Source organism: Mirounga angustirostris, unplaced genomic scaffold, assembly GCF_029215605.1.
Source record: "Mirounga angustirostris isolate CCGP_5_RB_7025 unplaced genomic scaffold, mMirAng1.0.hap1 SCAF_3, whole genome shotgun sequence".
Taxonomy (NCBI): Eukaryota; Metazoa; Chordata; class Mammalia; order Carnivora; family Phocidae; genus Mirounga; species Mirounga angustirostris.
Window position 1 is genome coordinate 180,353,757 of NW_026991711.1, and position 22,147 is coordinate 180,375,903.

At 43.1% G+C, this 22,147-nt stretch overlaps 2 protein-coding genes and 1 pseudogene across 6 annotated transcripts in view; 2 read left to right on the plus strand and 1 right to left on the minus strand.

Moving 5' to 3' along the window:
- MOGAT1 (monoacylglycerol O-acyltransferase 1) overlaps window positions 1–6,045 on the plus strand; it is a 101,221-nt gene extending 95,176 nt beyond the window's left edge. For all 5 annotated transcript variants that reach the window (XM_045867882.3, XM_054505994.2, XM_045867888.3 and 2 more), the window contains exons 7-8: window positions 5,612–5,782; window positions 5,908–6,045. In XM_045867882.3, the coding sequence (XP_045723838.1) occupies window positions 5,612–5,777 (166 nt within the window). In that variant the 3' untranslated portion in view covers window positions 5,778–5,782; window positions 5,908–6,045. The remainder of the gene's footprint in view (window positions 1–5,611; window positions 5,783–5,907) is intronic.
- A 577-nt stretch (window positions 6,046–6,622) lies between these two features.
- On the plus strand, window positions 6,623–10,526 carry LOC123838304 (large ribosomal subunit protein eL39-like). The gene has a single exon (XM_045867332.3). The coding sequence runs from the start codon at window positions 10,014–10,016 to the stop codon at window positions 10,164–10,166; it is 153 nt and encodes a 50-aa protein (XP_045723288.1). The 5' UTR covers window positions 6,623–10,013; the 3' UTR covers window positions 10,167–10,526.
- A 9,350-nt stretch (window positions 10,527–19,876) lies between these two features.
- Window positions 19,877–21,549, minus strand: LOC123838303 (tRNA-splicing endonuclease subunit Sen15-like; annotated as a pseudogene).
- Between the last annotated feature and the right edge of the window lie 598 nt (window positions 21,550–22,147).

Below are 22,147 nucleotides of genomic sequence, written 5' to 3' on the forward strand. Positions count from 1 at the left end.
TGTTAAAATGTTTGATGATGGGCTTCCTTTAGCACCTTTCATTAGTTGAACTCAGTGGTGCTCAAGCTTTGATGCAGGGAAGGATTACTACAAGGCACACCATGCACACTAGTCTTTGTGAGTCACATAAGAGATTTTCAAAGATTAATGACACATACTTTTTGCCTTTGTGCTAACCCCTTGTTTAATGTGAAATTTCATAGCTTGTGCTATGATTCAGCTCCAAATTTTGCATCGAATTACCCAGTATAAGGAAGGCAACATGGTCATAAAATGTTCTGGACTAGAGTATATAAAGGTTAACCTGAGGAACTCAGAAAGGAAGCTAGTGCTCTCTAGGACCTAGTATGGATTCATTGGTAAAAGTCCTTGCTTATAAACTTCACTAAGTTTCTAAGTTATTTGATCGGGAGACTGCTTTCGTAGATCAGAATTTTTGCAAAGTAGTTAAAAGAGGATCTCATAATATCTTTAAGACAAAAGGTGATGTGTGGACAGAATGATCACGAGGTGAATTCACCATGTGCTGAAGGGCCCCAACTAAATGGCAGTCAGCTCCACTTTAGAAAGAATTCAGTGGTAAAAAAAAAAAAGAAAGAAAGAAAGAAAGAATTCAGTGGTGGCAGGTTGAAAGAGTCTATCCTGACTTTCTTGTTGAAAATACCTAATGGAGATATATATGGAGTTCAGAACAGCATAAATTTGTCTCATTTGCAGATAGTAAGATTCTGAGAGGGATACCTGATGCCCTGGATCATAGCATTGAAATCTGAAGAGGACCCAATAAACTAGAAATACAAGTCAGATCAAATGCCATAAAATACTATTAATAAATATAAATCCTGTTCTATGATCCCTAGAGCACATGCATAAGGAAAGGAAGTAGAAAGACGGAAAAAACTTATGATCTTTAGTTGGCTGAATCATCAGCAGGAAGTGCACAGAAGAGATTGCAAACTTGAGCTGACTTAGCAATAACCCAGAACAATGGAGGTAATCATGGGACTTCTCTGGCTTGGCTCAGGCCACCCCTTTACCAATGATGTCATTTGGGGCAACAAAGTCTAATAAGCAACATCGATAAACTGAAACAGAATCAGAGAAGAGCACACCAAAAAGTGAGAACAGTTGCAGTCATCATGTCACATAATGGAGATGTTTCATGTGGATAAGAGGAAAATCTGAGGAGATATGACAGCTGTCTTCAAATATTTGTATGGCTGTCACCAAGAAGAAATACTCAAATTTGTCTGCAGAGGTCCTCGGGGCAGAACCAGAGGCCATAGGACAAGTTACAAGGAAGCAGATTCTGGTTAAAACAAAAAGAACATTCTGGAACTACCAAAAATGGTACAAAGATGTTCAAGCAAGGATGAGGGGCCCCCGGTTGAAGAAATCTGGCCATCATTCCCAATCGCTTACTGAATCTCCACACTTGAAATTCCTCCTTTCTAACCACAACTCAGCTGTACGTGGAGGTGAACAGGTGACCCAGTTCTAACCTTACAGTACCTTAGACCTTGGAGAAATTCCTGCTGGGGCATTTGGGTTAGATTTGATCTCCCAGTAAGAAGGAACAGATAAGGCTGGTGGCCGCCTCCACCCTTTATTCTGTCTTGAATACGGATGTGATGCTAAGAGCTGCAGAAGCTGTCTTGAAACCATAAGGAAAAGGCCAAGAGAGTCAGGGAGGATCAGTCTGACCGCAACTGCTTACCTCCAGATACCTTGCTGCGTGAGAAAGATGCATCCTTATTTGTTCAAGCCACAGCAGTCAGATTTTCTGTTACTTGCAGCCAAATGTACTCCTAACTAATCTAGGAACATGGAATGCAAATAGCAATGGAAGCAAATTAGATTAACTCTAGAGTCACTCCAACCTTAAGATTTTTTAGTCCAGGGGCGCCTGGGTGGCTCAGTTGGTTGAGCGACTGCCTTCGGCTCAGGTCATGATCCCGGAGTCCCGGGATCGAGTCCCGCATCGGGCTCCCTGCTCGGCGGGGAGCCTGCTTCTCCCTCTGACCCTCCCCCCTCTCATGCGCTCTCTCTCTCAGTCTCTCTCTCTCAAATAAATAAATAAATAAATAAATAAAAGATTTTTTAGTCCAGAAGCTAACTTAATATTTTCAAATTTTTCTATATTTAACCAATAAGTATCCTTCTGAGGACTCACTGTGTAGATGGTGGTATGTTAAAACTAAACACACTATGGGGCGCCTGGGTGGCTCAGTCATTCAGCGTCTGCCTTCGGCTCAGGTCGTGATCTCAGGTCCTGGGATGGAGTCCTGCATCAGGTTCGCTGCTCTGTGGGGAGCCTGCTTCTTCCTCTCCCTCTGCTGCTCCCTCTCCTGCTCGTGCACTCTCCCTCTCTCAAATAAATAAAATCTTTTTAAAAATAAATAAAATGAAATAAAATGAAATCTTAAAAAAACAAAACGACAAAACAAAACAAAAAAACTAAACACACTATGTATATGTATATTACCCAAACCTCTAACTTTGTGACAAGAGTTCAACAGTACCCTAGAATTTCTCAACAATGCCATTGTAAGGAAAGGTGATTTTATTTGTGAATCAATTTTAGGTAGCAATTTTAATACAATTTTGCAACTAATGGTACCCACATTCATATTTGTTCCAAATGCTCACTGCTCATGGCCTACCAGGACTTATGTTCCTTGGTCCAGGACCCGTGAAGAGGGTTTTGGGGATTTCCAATAGATCCCACACACTTCGGTCAACCCATCTCTTTCACCAGGAGGGAGAGGGAATGCCACCCAGAAGCTACTGGGAAGGGTGTCTTGGGCAAGCAGGGATGCCCGGGTCAGCAGTGCAACCAGAGGGAGCAAGTCTGATAGAATGGAACCATGGCTAAGGTCAACTTGGGCCACAAGTGGAAACAGACACCATCCTGGTGTCTTGGTAGTGTCCAAGGGCAGCAACACCAAAGGAAGATGGGTGAAGAGAAGGGACAGTTATCCTGAGGATGCTGTCTTGCTTTGCCAAGAGCACTGGCTTCCCAAGCAATTTGGAGGAGGGACAGGAACCACATCCCCCTAAGAGATGGGAGAAAACCACTGGAAACATAGCTGGGAAGTCTGGCACACATTCCAGGGACTCTGGCTGTGGGTCTGAGCTGGAGAAAGCTGCCTTTGTAAGGCAGGTCTGAGATTCTCTGCAGCCGCAGTCCCAGGTGGTCCTAAGAAACTAGGACATTGCAGATCAGGCCATTTGATAAATACTTTTCAGACTGTGAACTGCAACACATGAGTGAATCATGATATAGACTTAGTGGGCATTTTATTTATTTATTTATTTATTTATTTAATATTTATTTATTTTTAAAGATTTTATTTACTTATTTGACAGAGAGAGACACAGCAAGAGAGGGAACACAAGTGGGGGGAGTGGGAGAGGGAGAAGCAGGCTTCCCGCAGAGCAGAGAGCCCGATGTGGGGCTCGATCCCAGGACCCTGGGATCATGACCTGAGCCGAAGTCAGACGCTTAACGACTGAGCCACCCAGGGGCCCCTCTGACAGCATTTTAAAAACAAGAAATAGAATAAAATAAAATAGACCAGAAAGAAAATATCAGAGCACATTGCCTATAGTAAAGGTAATGTGAAGCTTTTGTGTGTGTGTGAGAGACAGCCTTTGATGTAAAATACATCTCTTACTGTGGCTGAGGGTCAAAAAATGTTTGAAAGCCACTGATTAAGAGGCTCACTGCCTAGATAGATACTTAATTTGAATAATAGAGTCTTCACAACATTTTGTATCCTGTTCATTTCTATGATTAAACTAACAGGAAGCAAAGTGACTCAGGGCATCGACCAATATTAATTAAACAAATGTGTCCTGATTTTGGAATGACATGTTCTGGTTTCCTATTGCTCTTTTGGCTCACACAAATGTTCATACTTTATTCAGTGAAAGAATTGTTTGTTCTTTTGCTGCTCTTATTTCCTTCTTTCTCATCAATAGTAATTTATTTTCTGGAACATTCTTTAGCTCCATTTCCATAGTTTTGATCATTGGTTCCAACATTCCTCCTTTCAATCCGATACAAATTCTCTGTTTTTGTTCTGGTTTTTATCCATTTATTTATTTATTTTTGAGATCATTTATTTATTTATTTATTTATTTTAGAAAAAGAGAGAGCGCAAGCTGGGGCAGGAGCAGAGGAGGAGGAAGAAGGAGGAGAAAAAATTTACCGAAACGGACTGACAGATGCTGGTTCTAGAGGGGAAAGATTCTGATGAAGAGGGGAATAAAGGGACGCCTGGATGGCTTAGTCAGTTGGGCGTCTGCCTTGGCTTGGGTCATGATCCCAGGGTCTTAGGATTGAGCCCTGTGTTGGGCTCCTTGTTCAGCAGGGAGCCTGCTTCTCCCTTAGCCTGCCACTTCCCCTGCTTCTTCTCTCTCTCTCTGACAAATAGATAAGTAAAATCCTAAAAAAAAAAGAGGGGAATGAAGAGTTCTGATTGAATACATATTGTTTTTGGAGTACTCCTACAAAATAGAATCATGCTGCAAAACAAGAGACCTCAAGGACCTCCTAGTTGATCAGACTCTGATTGGAAGCGGCACTGGGTATCCCTGGTTGGGTGATGCCTCCAATGCCAACACAGTCTCGGGTCTTTTAAAACTTACTGTGGCCTGTAGATGGGGCTGATAAGAAGAACTCAAATTATTTCTGATTAAAAAAACATAAGCACTTGGGGTGCCTGGGGCTCAGTCGGTTAAGTGCTTTCAGCTCAGGTCATGATCCCAGGGTCCTGGGATCGAGTCTGCTTCTCGCTCTCCCTCTACCCCTCCCCCCTGCTCATTCTCTCTTTCTCTCTCTTTCTCAAATAAATGAATACTTAAAAATCTTAAAAAAAAAAAAAAGACTCACTGGTCTCTAACCTTCCTGTGGTGTCAGACTCTGAGCCACAGTAAAACTTTCATCTGCTGATTTAGCTCCTACTATGGATGGAAGGCTTGTGTCCCCCCAAAATTCATATGCTGAAACCTAATCCCCAATGTGACAGTATTTGGAAGTGTGTGTTTAGGAGGTGATTAGGACATAAGGGTAGAACCCTCATGAATGGAATTATTGCCCTTAGAGAAGAGACCCTAGAGGAAAAACAGTGTGTCAGTTCCTCAAATGCTTCAACATAGATTTATCATATGACCCAGCAATTCCACACCCAAGTATATATACTCAAGAGAAGAAAACACATGTGTCCACACAAAAACTTGTACACAAATGTTCATAACAGCATTATTCGTAATAGCTCAAAGGTGGAAATAATCCAAATGCCCGTCAACTGATTAATGGATAGACAAAGTGTATTGTACCCATGTAATGGAATATTATCCAGCTATAAAAAGAAATGAAGTACTGATATATTCCATAACACGAACGGATCTTAAAAACATGAGAAGTGAAATAAGGCAAAAGCAAAAGGACAAATACTGTCTGATTCCATTTATATGAAGTATCCCAAATAGGCAAATCTTTACATTAGTAGTGGCCGAGAGCTTGGCTTGACTTGGGTCCCTCACCCCCCCAATGTCACATCCCCCTGACACTCCCATAATACATTTCCATATTCTGTCCCCACAGGTTTGCATCTTGGTTGTTTGGGGTTGGCCTTCACAGTGCCGTACCCTCTTCTGTTCCTTGCTTAGATGATTTTCCTCCATTTGTTCATGCGCTGCCGTCCATCGGCGGAGACAAGCCACCGGTCAAGAAGCCACCGGTCAAGGCAACATTTTCTGAACTTTCCTAGGAAGGGTGAGCCTGAGTCGCTGTTTTCAGTAATAATAATTCATACCCCATAGGAATCTGGGGCTTCCAAGCATTATTTCAGGGAATCTTTCCAATGGTCTTGTTGGTGTATTATTTTCCTTATTCTACAGGGGAGAACGAAGGCTCAGAGAGCTGAAGTACCTGCCCAAGATCGCCTCACCAGAGCATGTTAGAGCACTGGAGCACAGAATCCTGCAGGGATATGCATGTGGACTTTGTAAACACACGTAAGGTGGATAGAATAGCAGCTCAAGACCTGTTTGGGGACGCCTATGTGGCTCAGTCAGTTAAGCGTCTGCCTTTGGCTCAGGTCACAATCCCAGAGTCCTGGGATCAAGTCCCACATCGGGCTCCTGCTCAGCAGGGAGTCTGCTTCTCCGTCGTCTCCCTCTGCCCCTCCCCCGCTCATGCTCTCTTTCGCGCTCGCTCTCTCTCTTTCTTGCATGCTGTCTCTCTCTCAAATAAAGTCTTTAAGAAAAAAAACCATGTTTGTGTATCACCTCATAACCTATAAACTGTATTTCCTTGTTGGCTTAAAAATTAAATTGGTTAGCACAATTTGTTCCAAATTAATGAGGTATGCCATGTTTTGATTCCAAAGTCAGTCTTACAGAATTCTGTTTTTATTCTATCTCTTGTTCAGTAAAACGAAAGCTCCTATTTTCCCACTTAAAAAAAAAAAAAAAAAGTCACCTGAAATCAACTTTATATTTCCCTACAATGGATATTTCTGTGGATGTTGTTCTTTTGTTCTCTATTTTATGTTCTATTTTTGTGTTAAATTTTCAAAGAGAGACAAGGAGTTTCCTCATGAATATTTCCTAACAGGGGACGTGACTTGGACAGAAAATGGGACGAAAGGGGCCAGTCCTTGGTTAGGACCGCCCTTTCTCTTTGTTCGGCCCCAGGCCATTCCCCTGATCATTGTAAGTAGGACAGTGGGTGCCTTAGCCCTGTCACCGCCTTCAAGCGGAATTGGGCAGCACAGAGCTGCTGTCTTTGACCGGGAACGCGGTGCGTGGACACTGTGTGCTCCCCACTGTGTACATTTGTTGTCCGCGGAAGTTTCTGCCAAATCTTTAACACTTGCAGCCAATTAAACACAAATTCCTAATGTCCGCAACTTCTATTTGCGATCATTTAATTTATCACAGGCCTTTCCTGACAAGTATTAGAATCAGGTCCAAACTCTGTCTTAACCACCAAAAAGGGGGAATTCTGAGCCCTTGCTCCTTCTCCACGGACCACTCTGCCCACCTCTTGCAGCCAATCCTATAGCCAGTGAGCGGGGCTGTGGCCTTGACCGGAGGATTTCTCTCGTCAGTGACAGTCCCTCCTCCTTTTCTGAATAGAGTCTGTCTGTCTTAGGGTGGAGAATGTGTGGATTCAGCACAAGGTTCTCCTGGAGATATGTAAATGTGAAAAAGGAATGACTCTTTGGATGGAACATGTCAAGCCGATGAAGATGGCGTGAGGATGCTTGAAGGATTAGCAGGAGTCTGAGCAGGGGCAGGAAAGCAGGTCATCCATGGAACAGGCAGCCAGCTGCGTTTCCCTTCTTTTTTTTTTTGCTCTTCCAAAAAAGATTCCCTAATAAGGGGGAGGAATCCCCTTATGTGAAAAATGTGCACCCAGAGTAAAAATTGCTGTGTCACTTTTTGGAAGCCCTCCTTTTCCTCTTTATTTCCAAAATAAAGCTTCCCCCCACCTTCTCCTCCCTCTTCTCCTCTTCGTCCTTCTCCTCCTCCTTCTCTTCTTCTCCTCCTCTTCTTCTTTTTCTCCTTCTCCCTCTCTTCTTCCTCCTCTCCCTTTCTTCCTCCTCCCCATTCTTCTTCTTCTTCTTCTCTTCTTCTTCTTCTTCAATAAAATGTTATTTCTGGATATGGTCAATGTTGAATTCAAGAGGTATAAAAAGAAATACTGTAAAACAATATGTTAATAGCATGGTAACTAGGTTTATCATGGTGATCACTTTGCAATATGTTCAAATATCAAATCATTATGTTGTACACCTGAAATGAATACAATGTTGGATGTCAATTAGACTTTAATAAAAAAAACTTACTGAGATTAAAATGCTAAAATACTCTCCTTAAAGCATAAAGTATAGACACATTATGAAAAAAATTTCACCTTGTCTTCAATTCCACCTCTGAAGAAAGTTATTATTTCTAGTTTCTTGTGTATACTTCCAGAGATAGTCTATATATGAGTGTATTCTGACATTATGGATTGAGCCCCGCAAAAATAAAACAAGATTTACAACCCAGAAAAAGACCGTCCTCGTTGTGCCCAAAGAGAAAGAGGTGATCATTATGTGGATTATGTGAGATTGTGAGGCTCCCTCCTAGATTTTCTGATTCACATAGAATTCTCTACAGAAGGATAGTCCTTACGATCCATAGATCAAAAGACAGACTCCAACCCTGCTGAGGTTAGACTCAATAAAATAAAATCCATTCAGAGTATTTCCTGTTCTAAATTGTGGGGCACAAACCAGTCAGGGATTCTGCCAGCAGCATCATCGTGGAGTCTGTCGTTGGTCTACAAATGTAAATCACTCAGCCAGTGCATTAGTCAGCTTGGATTGCCATAACAAAATAGGACAGGCTGGGTGGCTTAAACAATAGAAATGTATTTCTTATTTTTTTTCCAAGGTGCTGGCAGGACTGGTTTCTAGCGAGGCCTCTGTTCCTGGCTTATAGATTTCTGCCTTCTCATTGTGGTCTTTCCCTTGTGTGTGGGCAGACAGAGAGAGAGAGAGAGAGAGAGAGTTCTGTGTCTCTTTCTCTTCTTGTAAGGGCGCCATTCTTATCAGACCTGGGCCCTACCCTTAAAACCTCATTTAACCTTAATCACTTCCTTAAAGACTCTGTCTCCAAACATAGTCACGTTGGAGGTGAGCGCTTCAACATATGAATTTGGGGGGAACACAGTTCAGTCCACGACAATGGTGGACCATTAGCTAATGGTGATAACTATTTTAATGAAATAATAGCAGTGACTATTTAAGTACCTACTCTGTGTTGGGCAATGTACAGCTTGCTCTGTGCATATCATTTATAGTTCTCAAAATAACTCCACAAGGTAGGCATTATTACTCCCAGGGAGTAATACTTAACGATTGATCCGGTTTGAGTGCTGACCAATCAGAATGAACACTGACTATAAACTATGTTCCAGTGCCTGAGGGCTGAGGAGGAGCCCCAAAAGATTCCATTGCTCAGGTGAAAAAGGGGAGATTTGGAGAGATTAGGTGAATTATATACAAGCTCATACAGCTGGCAAATGGTGGATCAGGGACTGGAAACCACGTCTGTCAGACTCAACATTATTTTGTCCCTCCGCCATTTCCACGGGAGCTGTCTGCAGAGGGTCTCCATAGTTCTCCATCTCAGTGAGCCTCGGAGTGTCTTCCATCGTATCCACAACTGACTTAACAGTGCCTGCTTTGGAAGAGGCTGGCTTAGTATCAAGGTCAATGTGCCTGTTGGCTCCTCTCAGAGCTGACCCAGACCTTGATGCAAGGGCCTTCCTCACTGCCCACTCCGGCTCACGTCTGACAGTATTGCAGGGTTTCTGAATCCGGGTCTTTGCAAGGGGCCCCAGCTGTCTTTCCCAAAAGGCATATCTGGGTCTCTGGGGTCCTTTGCCTCCATCCATGAACTTGACCTCCACTGGTTGTCTGGATCAGGTATGTGTACCCATGGTACAGCTTACACGTGTATTTGATCCGATCTTGGGTCTTAGACTCCAGCCTGATTATCCATCATGAAGTACCAAACACCAGAAGTCTAGTACTTCTAGGCTAAATCCATTCTTTGAATTACCTCCCAATAACCTCCTCTTCCTGTTCCACGTGCTCCTCATTCTCTCTACTTTCTTGGTGTTCTTCTTGCTTTCATGTCCCGATTTTTCCTCTTCTCCTTTTTTCTGTTCTCCCTCTGATTTAGGGCTGTGTTAGCATGTACTCAAGAAAGTAGTCTTCACTTTCCACATTTATGGCTTAAGAACATTTCTGTCTCCTGGGCCGTCAGGGGCTCAGTGTATCAGTGGGACAGTGTATGAAACTTTCCATCCATCAGTCAGCGATATCTGTAAGCAAGCTGGAACTGGTCCCAGTTCAAGGCACTTTCATTAAAGATTAAAAAGCAGCCTGGAGCTTTTTTCTCTTTCTCGCCGCCATCCTGCTCTGTGTGGCTGACTGTTTCTCACCATGTCTTCTCACAAGACTTTCAGAATCAAGCGATTCCTGGCCAAGAAACAAAAGCAGAATCACCCCATTCCCCAGTGGATTCGGATGAAAACTGGTAATAAAATCAAGTACAACTCCAAGAGGCACTGGAGAAGAACCAAGCTGGGTCTATAAAACGTCACACATCATGAGATGACACACCTAATTGGCACCACATATTCAATTAAGTTGTGTGAAGATCATGTGTTCTATCCTATCACTCTGTAAACATCCTTCCTACGTGGCCATACACATGCTTTATCATTGAAATGATTTTTCTCTGTTACTATGCCCCTGCACCAGTAGGTTGGTTCAGGAATAAATGTGAGACCTTTCGTCTCTACTACTGCTGTGTTTCTGATTTGTGAAGTACTGAACTCCCCCTCCTGTCAGATCATGCATTGCACTGTCAGATAGAACTTTCTGCAGTGATAGAAATGTCCCTTGACAACCAAGTATGTAAAGTGTGGCTAGGGGGCGCCTGGGTGGCTCAGTGCCTTAGACCCAGGTCATGATCTCGGGGTCCTGGGATCGGGCTCCCCACTGAGCAGGGTGTCTGCTTGTCCCTCTGCCCCTCCCCCTGCTCATGCTCTCTCTTTCTCAAATAAATAAATAAAATCTTAAAAAAAAAAATAAAGTGTGGCTAGTTTGAATTAAAAAAAAAAAAAAAGCAGCCTGGCTTATTCCAACCTCTACCACGCTTCCCCCAATGACACCTTGTCCAGAGGAAAAGGGAAATGTTTTATTATCAGCGAATTTGTTATCACATTTAGACTTTACCTGGATGCATCCTCCATTTCTGCAACAAAGTCTCATGGTGCACAGTATTCTTTGGTCCTCGATCTTGCTGTGCTCATTGTTACTAGAATCAATATTTGTAGTACAAGCAGAACTTGGCTCTGAGGATAAATCCAAAGGATAATTAGTGCTCTGACAAATGAAAAGCCGTTTTTTACATGCCCTTTGTTTGATAGGCACCAAGTGTTGTATTTTCTTTTCTGGGTTTTGTGTAACGGGCAAATTCTAGGCACTCCTTGACCTTGTAATGATAAGCTACCTCGATGATGATGACGCTGGAGAGCCTTCCCTTCCATGGATCCAAAGTTTTCAGTCTAAGGATGAGGTCCCGACCACTTTTTCCCTTCTGCACCATAAATGAAATGACCGTGAAAACATCAGCTTTACCATTTAGGAAAATTGCTTAGGGACAAGAAGGTGTGATGTTCACCTGCCAAAACACCCACAGGGAGGTATGGGTTATGCCATCAGGTGTGAGAATTGCCCTGGGGAAGGACATCTCTCCCACACCGGCACTGCTGTCTTTGACACCTAGACGTTGAGAAACATCTGGAAAAGGTATTGGAGATACTGAACCAGATAGCTCAGAAGGGGCTCCAGGCTGCCCAAGAGCTGATGTTCATTCCCTTGTCTTTCAATAAATATTTACTGAGTACAGCCTCTGTGCTAGACACTCTCCTGGGTGTGAGAGTCCAGCAGTGAGGGAAACAGGCTTAGGTGCTGGCCGCGGGGTCCCCCAGAAGACAGACCCCCAGGAGATGGCAAGGATGCTCTGCTTGTCATCCAGGACCGACAGGCAGTGGCCTGAGCTGCCGAACTGCAAAGCTAGAGCCCTGCTCCTTCAATGCCCAGTAATCAGGCCCCGGGGAGCCTCTGGAAACACTGCAGGTGAACCTCAGCTTTTGAATCTGCTTTTAATTTGTCAAAGGCCTTGGTCTTTTCTGGTTGGGAAAACTTTGACCAAAATGTATTAAAACAGGAATCCGACTGACAAGCAGTTCCTGTACTTAACGTTAAGTCGAGGATCCGGGCTTCAGAGATCATTTTCAAGAATGCTTAATCTTGTTAGGATGGATTCCCGTGACCACCGCTAAGTTCTCTGAATGCTCACCGAGTAAATGCAGATGACATTTACTCCAATTAATACTGCCTCGAACGTAGAGATGGTCATCATCTTTCCCCTAAGCTCCTTCCTCCCCCAAAATAATCTTTCCCAAAGCTTATCTTCTTTGGCTCCAGGAGGCAAAGTTTCCCACTGAAGTGTTTCTTCCTTTTGAACTTAGTGCCATCTGCCTTCTGCAAAGAATTGTCCAAATATTGCTTTTGAAAGGAATTATTTGAAAATTCTAAAAGCTAGGGGTTTTTGGCCTTGTTGAAATACACACACATACGCAAAACTCTAAACTCTAGTGCTTCGGTGACACTCCCCACCTATTTATCTCTGCCATTTATTTGCTTTAAAATAATTATAGTTCTTAAAGACAAGAAGGCTTAGGTTAGAAACAGGATGATTAATGACTTAATTTAGTTCTGGTGACTAAAAGACTGTAAACTTCCTGTTTCTGAATGGCACTTAGGAATGTAATTCCTCCTTTTCTTTTACATTATTCCAACTTTCTAGACAATACGCAAAGAATGGGGGTGGATTGATATTCTATTGGTATGCTGAATGAAAATCGCAGACAGTCTACTGCCCAGCCAGTCCTTTTGAGTTGATACCCTGGGAGGTGACTCAACATGGTGACAGGGGATTTAGTGTTCCATCTATTCCATTTGTCCCTGAGTCACCAGGAGCTTTGGGATCCACAGCGAGTCCGGAGGTGTAGGTTGGTCCAGGGTGTAGCTCATTGGACCAAAGTTCCCCGTCACTTGATGTATCTGCTCCTTTCAGGACCGACCTACCACTTGGTTGAAGAATACTGCAGCAGGAAGGCACTTGGTTCTGTAGTGGGAGTCTCTCGGAGGTGCACAGTTGTATCCAGTCTGAATCCCCATCCAGGAGCCTCTGGTGTGTGGTGGGATTTGGATGTTGGGCAGGATGGGTCCATGGCCTCATGAAGCCTGCTGGCCTTCATTCTAGAGTCAAGGGCTCACAAAAGCCTTTCATATTCAAAGGTAGCAAGCACCATAGAGGAATCCCTATTACCATGTTCCAGAAATGAAGGCTATACACACCCTTTTGAAGTTATTGGCAAATTGCTGTCCATGGAAAAGTTCTTTTCTACCATACAATTCAGACTTTCCCATTTCTAAAGTCAGATAATCATACTGCTGTATGTTCAAGTGATTTAAGGATTAATTTATTAAGATGTGGCTTCATTTTATCGCCTGACAATGTGAATGTAATTTTGGAAATCATAGCACTATATCAGACGATTGCATTTTTTTTTAAAGATTTTATTTATTTATTTGAGAGAGAGAGAATGAGAGAGCACATGAGAGGGGGGAGGGTCAGAGGGAGAAGCAGGTTCCCCGCCGAGCAGGGAGCCCGATGTGGGACTCGATCCTGGGACTCTAGGATCATGACCTGAGCCGAAGGCAGTCGCTTAACCAACTGAGCCACCCAGGCGCCCCAGACGATTGCATTCTTAATAGGGAGGACATTTCTTATAGGTCTTACAGGTGTGCAATTTTGTGATTACTTTCTGGGAGTCTTTGTCGTATTAACAAAGAGAAACTAGTTATTTTCATCACTCAAGAAAGGCTTAAGAAGTTTATTTATGCCATCCCCCCAACCCCCACCCCACCCCGCCCCACCCGGGTGTCTCAGTTGTTTAAGCATCTGCCTTCGGCCCAGCTCATGATCCCAGGGTCCTGGAATTGAGCCCTGCATCGGGCTCCCGGCTCAGCGGGGAGTCTGCTTCTCCCTCTCCCTCTGCCTCTCCCCACTGGCTTGTGGTCTCTCTCTCTCTCTCTCGCTCACTCTCTCTCTCTATCTCTCTCTCTCAAATGAATAAATAAAAAACTTAAAAAGAAGTTTATTTAAGGGGAAATAATAAATTAATATTTTCTTAAGTGTTGTATCTTTAAGGGTACAATAAGCTGGTTATAAAGGATCTAACCTGGAAATTTGGCCTTGTACCGTTTTCTTAGTCCTGCTGGGAGTTGTATGTGTATCTGTGTGTTTGTGTACTGGTGGGGGTGGGAGTGGGGGGAATTATGAGAGAGGCACACAGAGGAGGTCAAGTATAATTCAGTGCTCAAGCAGTCAACTCCAGTAGGATGAAATATAAGTCTCTTTAGACTTATCTGCATGATTCTGACCCTTAACTCATGCAGTTGGCTGATCTTGCCTGACATGTGGCTTTTATCTTTCCAAAAGAAGGCAAATCACACAGACAAACATTCATTGTACCCTTGCTATGTGAAAACCACGTACAAAGTAAGCTCTTTAGGGGAATACAAAGGAATATAAGGCATAGTCTTTGCCCTCTTAAAGCTTTTGATTCGACTGGTATGAAGTTAAACACCATTAAAGACAGTAATGAAGATAATGCCCACAGCAGTTAGGGGATGGGGGTGAGGTTTATCCAAAGATAACCTCAAACCTGTCCCTTCTGAAACTCCTCCTAGGGCTTCCTACATGCCCTTGAATGAATGGGAATAAAATAGCTAGTCAGTTGCGATGGACAAAGAGCCTCTTCTCGCCAGTGCAAAGCTCTTCCCAAAGGCAGTGCTTGGGTTCCAGAAGCCTAAGTGAGGACTCCCTCACCTGGCTCCTTACCCTTGACTGCAAGGCTGGACACATGGAGCCAACTCAGGGTCCATATTCCAGCCAGTGGCCGGAAAAGGAGTTGGACCAGAGAGTCCACGAGGATGGCCTACTTCAAAGATAAGGGACAGGAAGAGTTTTGCTCGCCACTCTATCTCCAAGGCCAGGCATAGAGCAGGTGCTCAACAGCTAACTAGGTGAGTTAATAATTGAATAGTACATTATGAACTGAAGGATTCTTTCTTACTCTTCATCAAGGACAGCATGGCATTGTTGTTTCTCAGACCAAACATAAAGGATTAGACATATAGTCTTGCAGTACATAAATCACAGCCACTAGAAAATTAATTTCAATTTTAGTAAACATTTTCCCCATAAAAAAATCTTCCTTTTAAAAATAGATTTTTGGGGCACCTGGGTGGCTCAGATGGTTAAGCATCTGCCTTCGGCTCAGGTCATGATCCCAGGGTCCTGGGATCGAGCCCCGCATCGGGCTCCCTGCTTGGCGGGGAGCCTGTTTCTCCCTCTCCCTCTACTGTTCCCCCTGCTTGTGCTCTCTCGCTCTATCAAATAAATAAATAAATAATCTTAAAACAAAATAGATTTTTCTAGAACCCTAGGAGGTTAATGTACTTAATGCACATTAACCAAGGAGACGAAACAAAGGTTATCTTTGGATAAACTCTATTTTTTTTTACCTAAGAAAACAATTAAGTATCTCCAATGAAGTGTTTGTAGTCTGGAATACAAAGTATTAAGATTTTAATGTAATTAGGAAATTTAAACCATTAGGAAACTTTGTGGCATTACATAAATGTTAAGAAAAAAGTCCTGGGTGGGGCGCCTGGGTGGCTCAGTTGGTTAAGCGACTGCCTTCGGCTCAGGTCATGATCCCAGGATTCTGAGATGGAGCCCCGCATCGGGCTCCCTGCTCTGCGGGGAGCCTGCTTCTCCCTCTCCCATTCCCCTTGCTTGTGTTCCCTCTCTTGCTGTGTCTCTCTCTGTCAAATAAATAAATAAAATCTTAAAAAAAAAAAAAGTCCTGGGAAATGCTTTCAGATATTTTCATTTATTATTTTTATTCTGAGAATTGCCCAACTGTCAGTTACCTTTGCTGTATATCAGAATGCAATCAATTGATTTCTTGAAACTGCTCTTTAAAAATAATGACAAGAAATCAGTCATCAGCGTGCCACGCCTAGCTCTTAGCTTCACTCATGCATGACTGACTACCCATTCTGACGGAAAGACCTCGAAAGAGAACATTTTGTATTAAGACCATTTGTATTAGAAATCACGTCTTCGGGAGCCTGTGTGGCTCAGTTGGTTGAGCGCCTGCCTTCGGCTCAGGTCATGATCCCGGAGTCCTGGGATCGAGTCCCGCATCGGGCTCCCTGCTCGGCGGGGGGGGGGGGGGGGGGGGGGGGGGGGGGGGGGATCTGCTTCTCCCTCTGACCCTCTTCCCTCTCGTGCTCTCTGTCTCTCATTCTCTCTCTCAAAATAAATAAATAAAATCTTTTAAAAAAATAAAATAAAATTTGATTTCTTTTTTTTAATATTTTATTTTATTTTATTTTTTTAAGATATTTTTATTTATTTGCGAGAGAGAGAATGAGAGACAGAGAGCACGAGAGGGAGGAGGGTCAGAGGGAGAAGCAGACTCCCCGCCGAGCAGGGAGCCCGATGCGGGACTCGATCCAGGGACTCCAGGATCATGACCTGAGCCGAAGGCAGTCGCTTAAACCAACTGAGCCACCCAGGCGCCCCAAAATTTGATTTCTTGAGACTGTAGAAAGAATTATACTAACTATAAAAATGCAGGGCATCTGGGTGGCTCAGATGGTTAAGCGTCTGCCTTCGGCTCAGGTCATGATCTCAGGGTCCTGGGATCGAGTCCCGCATCGGGCTTCCTGCTCCTTGGGAGCCTGCTTCTCCCTCCTGCCTCCCTCTCTCTGTCTCTCATGAATAAATAAATAAAATCTTTAAAAAAAAATGCAGATAAGTGAAATAAAGTTAAATTATCCTATCCCCAAAGGTAATCACTGTTAAGACTTTGATATGTATTTTCCTTCTAGTCTTTTTTCCAAGCATAACAAAAATCATGCTTTTTAAAAATAACATAATGCCTTTTTCTTTTTTTCTTTTAAGATTTTATTTATTTGTCCGAGAGAGAGAGAGAGAGAGAGAGAGAGAGAGAAACAGAGAGAGAGGGAGTACAACAGGGGGAGGGAGAAGCCGGTTCCCCGCTGAGCAAGGAGCCAGATGCGGGGCTCAATCCCAGGACCCTGGGATCATGACCTGAGCCGAAGGCAGACCCTTAACCAACTGAGCCACCCAGGCGTCCCAACATAATGCCTTTTTCATTTGACATTTTTCCATGTCAATTTGTCTGGAATAAATGTATCACTCTAAATTATTTTACGACACTCAGATAATGGGCAATATTTTGACCTTTGAGATGAACATAGGCAGGAAAATGTTTAGACACAGTAACATAAAAAAATATAAAGGCAAAATTAATGTTGATTTTCCCTAATCTAAGAACAGTGCATTTTTCTCAGACCCTGTGGTACAGTTTGGATAAAACAGAATGAATAAATTAAAAATGACAACAGTGTTTTTGTCCTAGAGTTTCCTTTCTTTCCCCTAATAGCATTAGGGTACAAGTGAGTTTTTATATGAGAGTTGATTTTATCTATTTAGTCTTTTGGCACTTACAATGCATTTTTTTTAAATATAAAAGATGTTATTGGGTGCCTGGTTGGCTCAGTTGGTTAAGCGTCTGCCTTCAGCTCAGGTCATGATCCCAGGGTCCTGGGATGGAGTCCTGCATCGGTCTCCTTGCTCAGTGGGAAGCCTGCTTCTCCCCCTGCCCCTCACCCGTGCTCTCTCTCTCATGCTCTTTCTCTCTGTCAAATGAATAAATAAGACATCTTTAAAAAAATAAATAAAATAAAAGGGGCACCTGGGTGGTGTTATTGGGGCACCTGGGTGGTGGTTCAGTCGGTGGAGCATGTGACTCGATCTCAGGTTTATGAGTTCAACCATGCTGGGTATGGAGTCTACTTAAGAAAAAATAAACCATGGGCACCTGGGTGGCTCAGTTGGTTAAGCGACTGCCTTCGGTTCAGGTCATGGTCCTGGAGTCCCGGGATCGGGTCCCGCGTCGGGCTCCCTGCTCGGCAGGGAGTCTGCTTCTCCCTCTGACCCTCCCCCCTCTCATGCTCTCTCTATCTCAGTCTCTCTCTCAAATAAATAAATAAAATCTTAAAAAAAAAAAAAAGAAGAAAAGAAAAAATAAACCACAACAAAAAAAAACAAAAGATGTTATTCCTATTAAAATTGTTTTGAATTTGTTTTTATCGGATCCCAACCTCGTAGAGGAATTGGACAATTTAATGAGTGTGACCAAAGAGGAATGACATGTTTTGGCATACAGAGCTAGTGTTTTTGAAGACAGAGAATCCAGTGGAACACCTAGAGAGACACACACACCAAAAAATAACTCCTGGGTCATAGTTCTAGAATAACCATGCCATGTTAACGATGGAGTTGCCGTCCCTGCCTCTCACCAGCGAGTAGCTGTGGGAGTAGGCAGTGCCAGCTTCTCCTCGTCTGAAAGAGCTGGGATTGGACTAATATTTTGAAATCTGTGACTTGTAACTCTTTCTTAAGTGTGGCAGGAAGCAAAACTCAGAGCTGTTGGTGCTTCAAAGCACTGTCGCCTGGTAGATCTGTTCCCTGTGTCACTGCCCTTGTCTTCCTCCCAGGTCACAGCCAGCAGACATGTGGGTGACAGTGTGTGGGGGCTGAGGATTGCGCTGGGCTCTTGTGAGGCATGGATGGCGTTGCGTCAGATGCAATGGCTAAGACTGATATCCATATACAATGACACCTCTTATGAGTTCCTTGTTTGAACTACATTCTCTTGGCTTCATCAGAGGGATGGTTGGGGTGGCTTCCTACAAAGGTTTGCTTTCCACATATTTTGTATTTTGCCACAAGGATCTGGTCATTTTAGTACTGATGGTTATTATAAAGATATATATATATATATTTTTTTAAGATTTTATTTATTTATTTGACAGAGAGAGAGAGATAGTGAGAGCAGGAACACAAGCAGGGGGAGTGGGAGAAGGAGAAGCAGGCTTCTCCTTCTCCCTGAGCAGGGAGCCCGATGCGGGGCTCGATCCCAGGACCTTGGGATCATGACCTGAGCTGAAGGCAGATGCCCAACGACTGAGCCACCCAGGAGTCCCTAAAGATATATATTTTTAAGCGTAAGTAATTATCTTTACGAGTGTCAAGAGCACAGTAATTTGTTTATTTCCAAATTAGTTTGCCTTTTTTTTTTTTAGATTAATTGAATAAGAAATTATCTTTCACTAGCGATGGTTATTTTGGTTAGCAACATGACTGTCCTTATCATGAAACTGCAACTCACATGAAATAAAAACAAAACATCTATTTATAACCAATAGAATTACTTTATTATATGTTAGATGCCCATCAACAGTCCCATTTGGAATTTCTCTGAAAAATAGATTCTAGTATTTCCTGAGGGGAAAAAAAAAGCTGTTTCTCTGAATATTCTCCCCTTTTCATTAGACATTTTATCAAGTAAATGTTTCCATTTGGAACTAAGATTTCTTTAAAGGGCAACCAAAGGCATATATGTTTTGATTTATTTAACATGTAATGTACTGAAGTTCTGAGACTTGTGCACAAGGTTTATGTATTTTTTTCCTTTTTTAAAATTTAAATTCAATTTAACATATAGTGTATTATTAGTTTCAGGGATAGAATTTAGTGATTCAGGGCGCCTGGGTGGCTCAGATGGTTGAGCGTCTGCCTTGGCTCAGGTCATGATCCCAGAGTCCTGGGATTGAGTCCCGCATCGGGCTCTCTGCTCCTTGGGAGCCTGCTTCTCCCTCTGCCTCTCTCTCTCTCTCTCTGTCTCTCATGAATAAATAAATAAAAATCTAAAAAAAAAAAAAAGAATTTAGTGATTCATCAGTTGCATATAACACCAGTGCTCATCACTTCAAGTACCCTCTTTAATGCCCATCACCCAGTTACCCCATCCTCCCACCCCTCTCCCCTCCAGCAACCCTCAGTTTGTTTCCTAGAGTTAAGAGTCTCAGGGTGCTTGGGTGGTTCAGTCGGTTAAGCATCTGCCTTGCGCTCAGGTCATGATCCCGGAGTCCTGGGAGCGAGTCCCACATCAGGCTCTCTGCTCAGCGGGGAGCCTGTGTCTCCCTCTGCCCCTCCCCCTGCTCGTGCTGTCTCTCTCTTGCTAACTTTCTCTCTCAAATAAATAAATAAAATATTTTTTTATTAAATATTTTCTGTTTTTCATTTATTCATTACTAATTTTTAATGAGTACATAATGTACCATTCATTGACTATCTATATCTGTTTATTAACTATTGCCTTATTCCAGGGATTGGCAAACTATGGCCCTGCATTTGTAAATAAAGTTTTATTAGAACACAGCCATGCCCATTTATTTACATATTGTCTATGGTTATTTTTGTACTACAAACGGCACATTTGAGAAGTTTTAAGAGAGACCGTATGGTTTGTGAAGCCTAAAATATTTCTTTTCTGCCCTTTACAGAAAAAGTTTGATGACCCCTTCCTAAAACTTTTAAGTGATTATTATTTTGGCTATAACAATTAATGTCACTTGGAATCTTTGTGCATATAATTTTTTATACTTTAGGCAACATAATTGAGAGGTATTAACAAAAGTGGAATAACTAGGTCTACTTAATAAAGATGTCTTTAAAGCTGACACCGTTTCTCACTATCTCACATAATATTCTAACTATGATATAATAAGGGTGGTGGTAATAAGAATGGAAAGGAAGGCCCAGTACTTCCTTTACTTAGGTAGGAAGTAACTAATCGGTAGCACTTCTCTGGTCCCTATTAATCTAGACATGTATGTAATTTTATACTCTGGATGAGCGTATCTTTACTTTTGACTTAAAGTCAACAGTAAATGCCACATAAAAACCAATAGAAAGAAAACTGTTACTTTCTATTGGGGATTTAAAAGGAGACCGAGCAAACTCTCCAAGTGTCCAGGTGTCCATGAAACGCCACGGCAGGCTAGCTGCAGTAGCCAAAACGCACTGAGAGGGTTGAATTAGAGAAAGGGGAGTCTCAACAATGTGTTAGCAGGGGCAGCGATGAACAACGAGGCAGCTATGAGTGGTGGACGACAGAAGAAACACACGTGTGCCACCCCTCTGAACACATCCTAAGCATCAACTTGTACTTAACTGTAATTAAACTATCTCCAGGTAAGAAAGTTCTAGAGCAACTACCCTATACTTATCAACAAAAAAATTCTTCTATCTGGGAAAGTTTTAGTCTTCAAAAAGAAAAACTTATGGAATAGGACCAGCTAAGTCAACCCTAACTATCTCTGAGATAAAAGATGAACCAGGCTGACGGATCTCAAATCCACTCTCACAGTAAGCATCAGGAAGTATAGATGTCATCTTCTAAGGGAAATATTCTGAGGGTCTGGCAGCATAAATCCATCAGTAAGTCTATAATAGACTATTGTGGAATCGGACTCCACTATGGCCAAAGTAAAAGACATTGGCAAATCTGGATCACCTTGCAATTTTCGAGATGCCTTCAGATCTCCCTTATCCTGTTATGGCTGAGGGAAGCACTGATGGGTGTAAGCACCACAGTCTGTAATCCTTCTCCTTCTATCTCAGTACCGACAAGGCAGATGAGCTGGAGATCTGGTAATCCAACACAATTTACTTCATGCCAACTTTTACTCTCCAGGAGGTCCAGGTAAACCAAGAATGCTATGCAAACTTGGCTGGCATCTCCTATATCTAATTCCATCATTTCTAAATACTTTGGGTGGGTGCCCATCCAGGCGTCCTCCGGGGCCCATGAGTGGGCGGCACCGAGCCCGGCCCAGACCGCTGCAGCCCGGGGTGGGCTCGGAATCGCCGCGCTCCGCCATGCCCGGCAGGGCGTTGAGTGGGTGGTGCACCATAAAATATATTTTTTTCAAGAGTCTCTTATGATTTGCCTCCCTCCCTGTTTTCATATTATTTTATTTTTCCTTCCCTTCCCCTATGTTCACCTGTTTTGTTTCTTAAATTCCACATATGAGTGAGATCATGTGGTATTTGTCTTTCTTAGACTTACTTCACTTAGCAAGATACCCTCTAGTTCCATCCACATCGTTGGCAGTGGGTCAGCGGTCTCTCAAAGACGACTGTTGGCTTGAGGTCTAACCTGCATATCTGCCTAAGGGACTCCTGTGTAGGTAGACCCTAGATCTCCTGAGAGGAGCAGTGATGAAAGTAGGATCGATGGCCCGGCCCTCAGGGTCCTCACATTAACGCTCTCAAAGCAAAACCAGAAACAAGCCTGCCTTAACTTGTAAGTGGGCTGGCCTGTGCTTCCAGAAGACCAGGCATGAGACAGGGGCGCTTCAGTTAACAGGTGTCAGAGTTTGGAACCATGATTAATTGCTAGCAGGGGCCAGCAGTCCTCTTGAGGGTGCTAAGAGTGGAATGGTAGCTCCCCAGCATCCACAGCAGGAAGAAGTAGAAACTGAAG

Bases quoted from the DNA above. Each gene is read 5' to 3' on its own strand.
- LOC123838304 (XM_045867332.3), top strand. From the start codon at position 10,014: ATGTCTTCTCACAAGACTTTCAGAATCAAGCGATTCCTGGCCAAGAAA.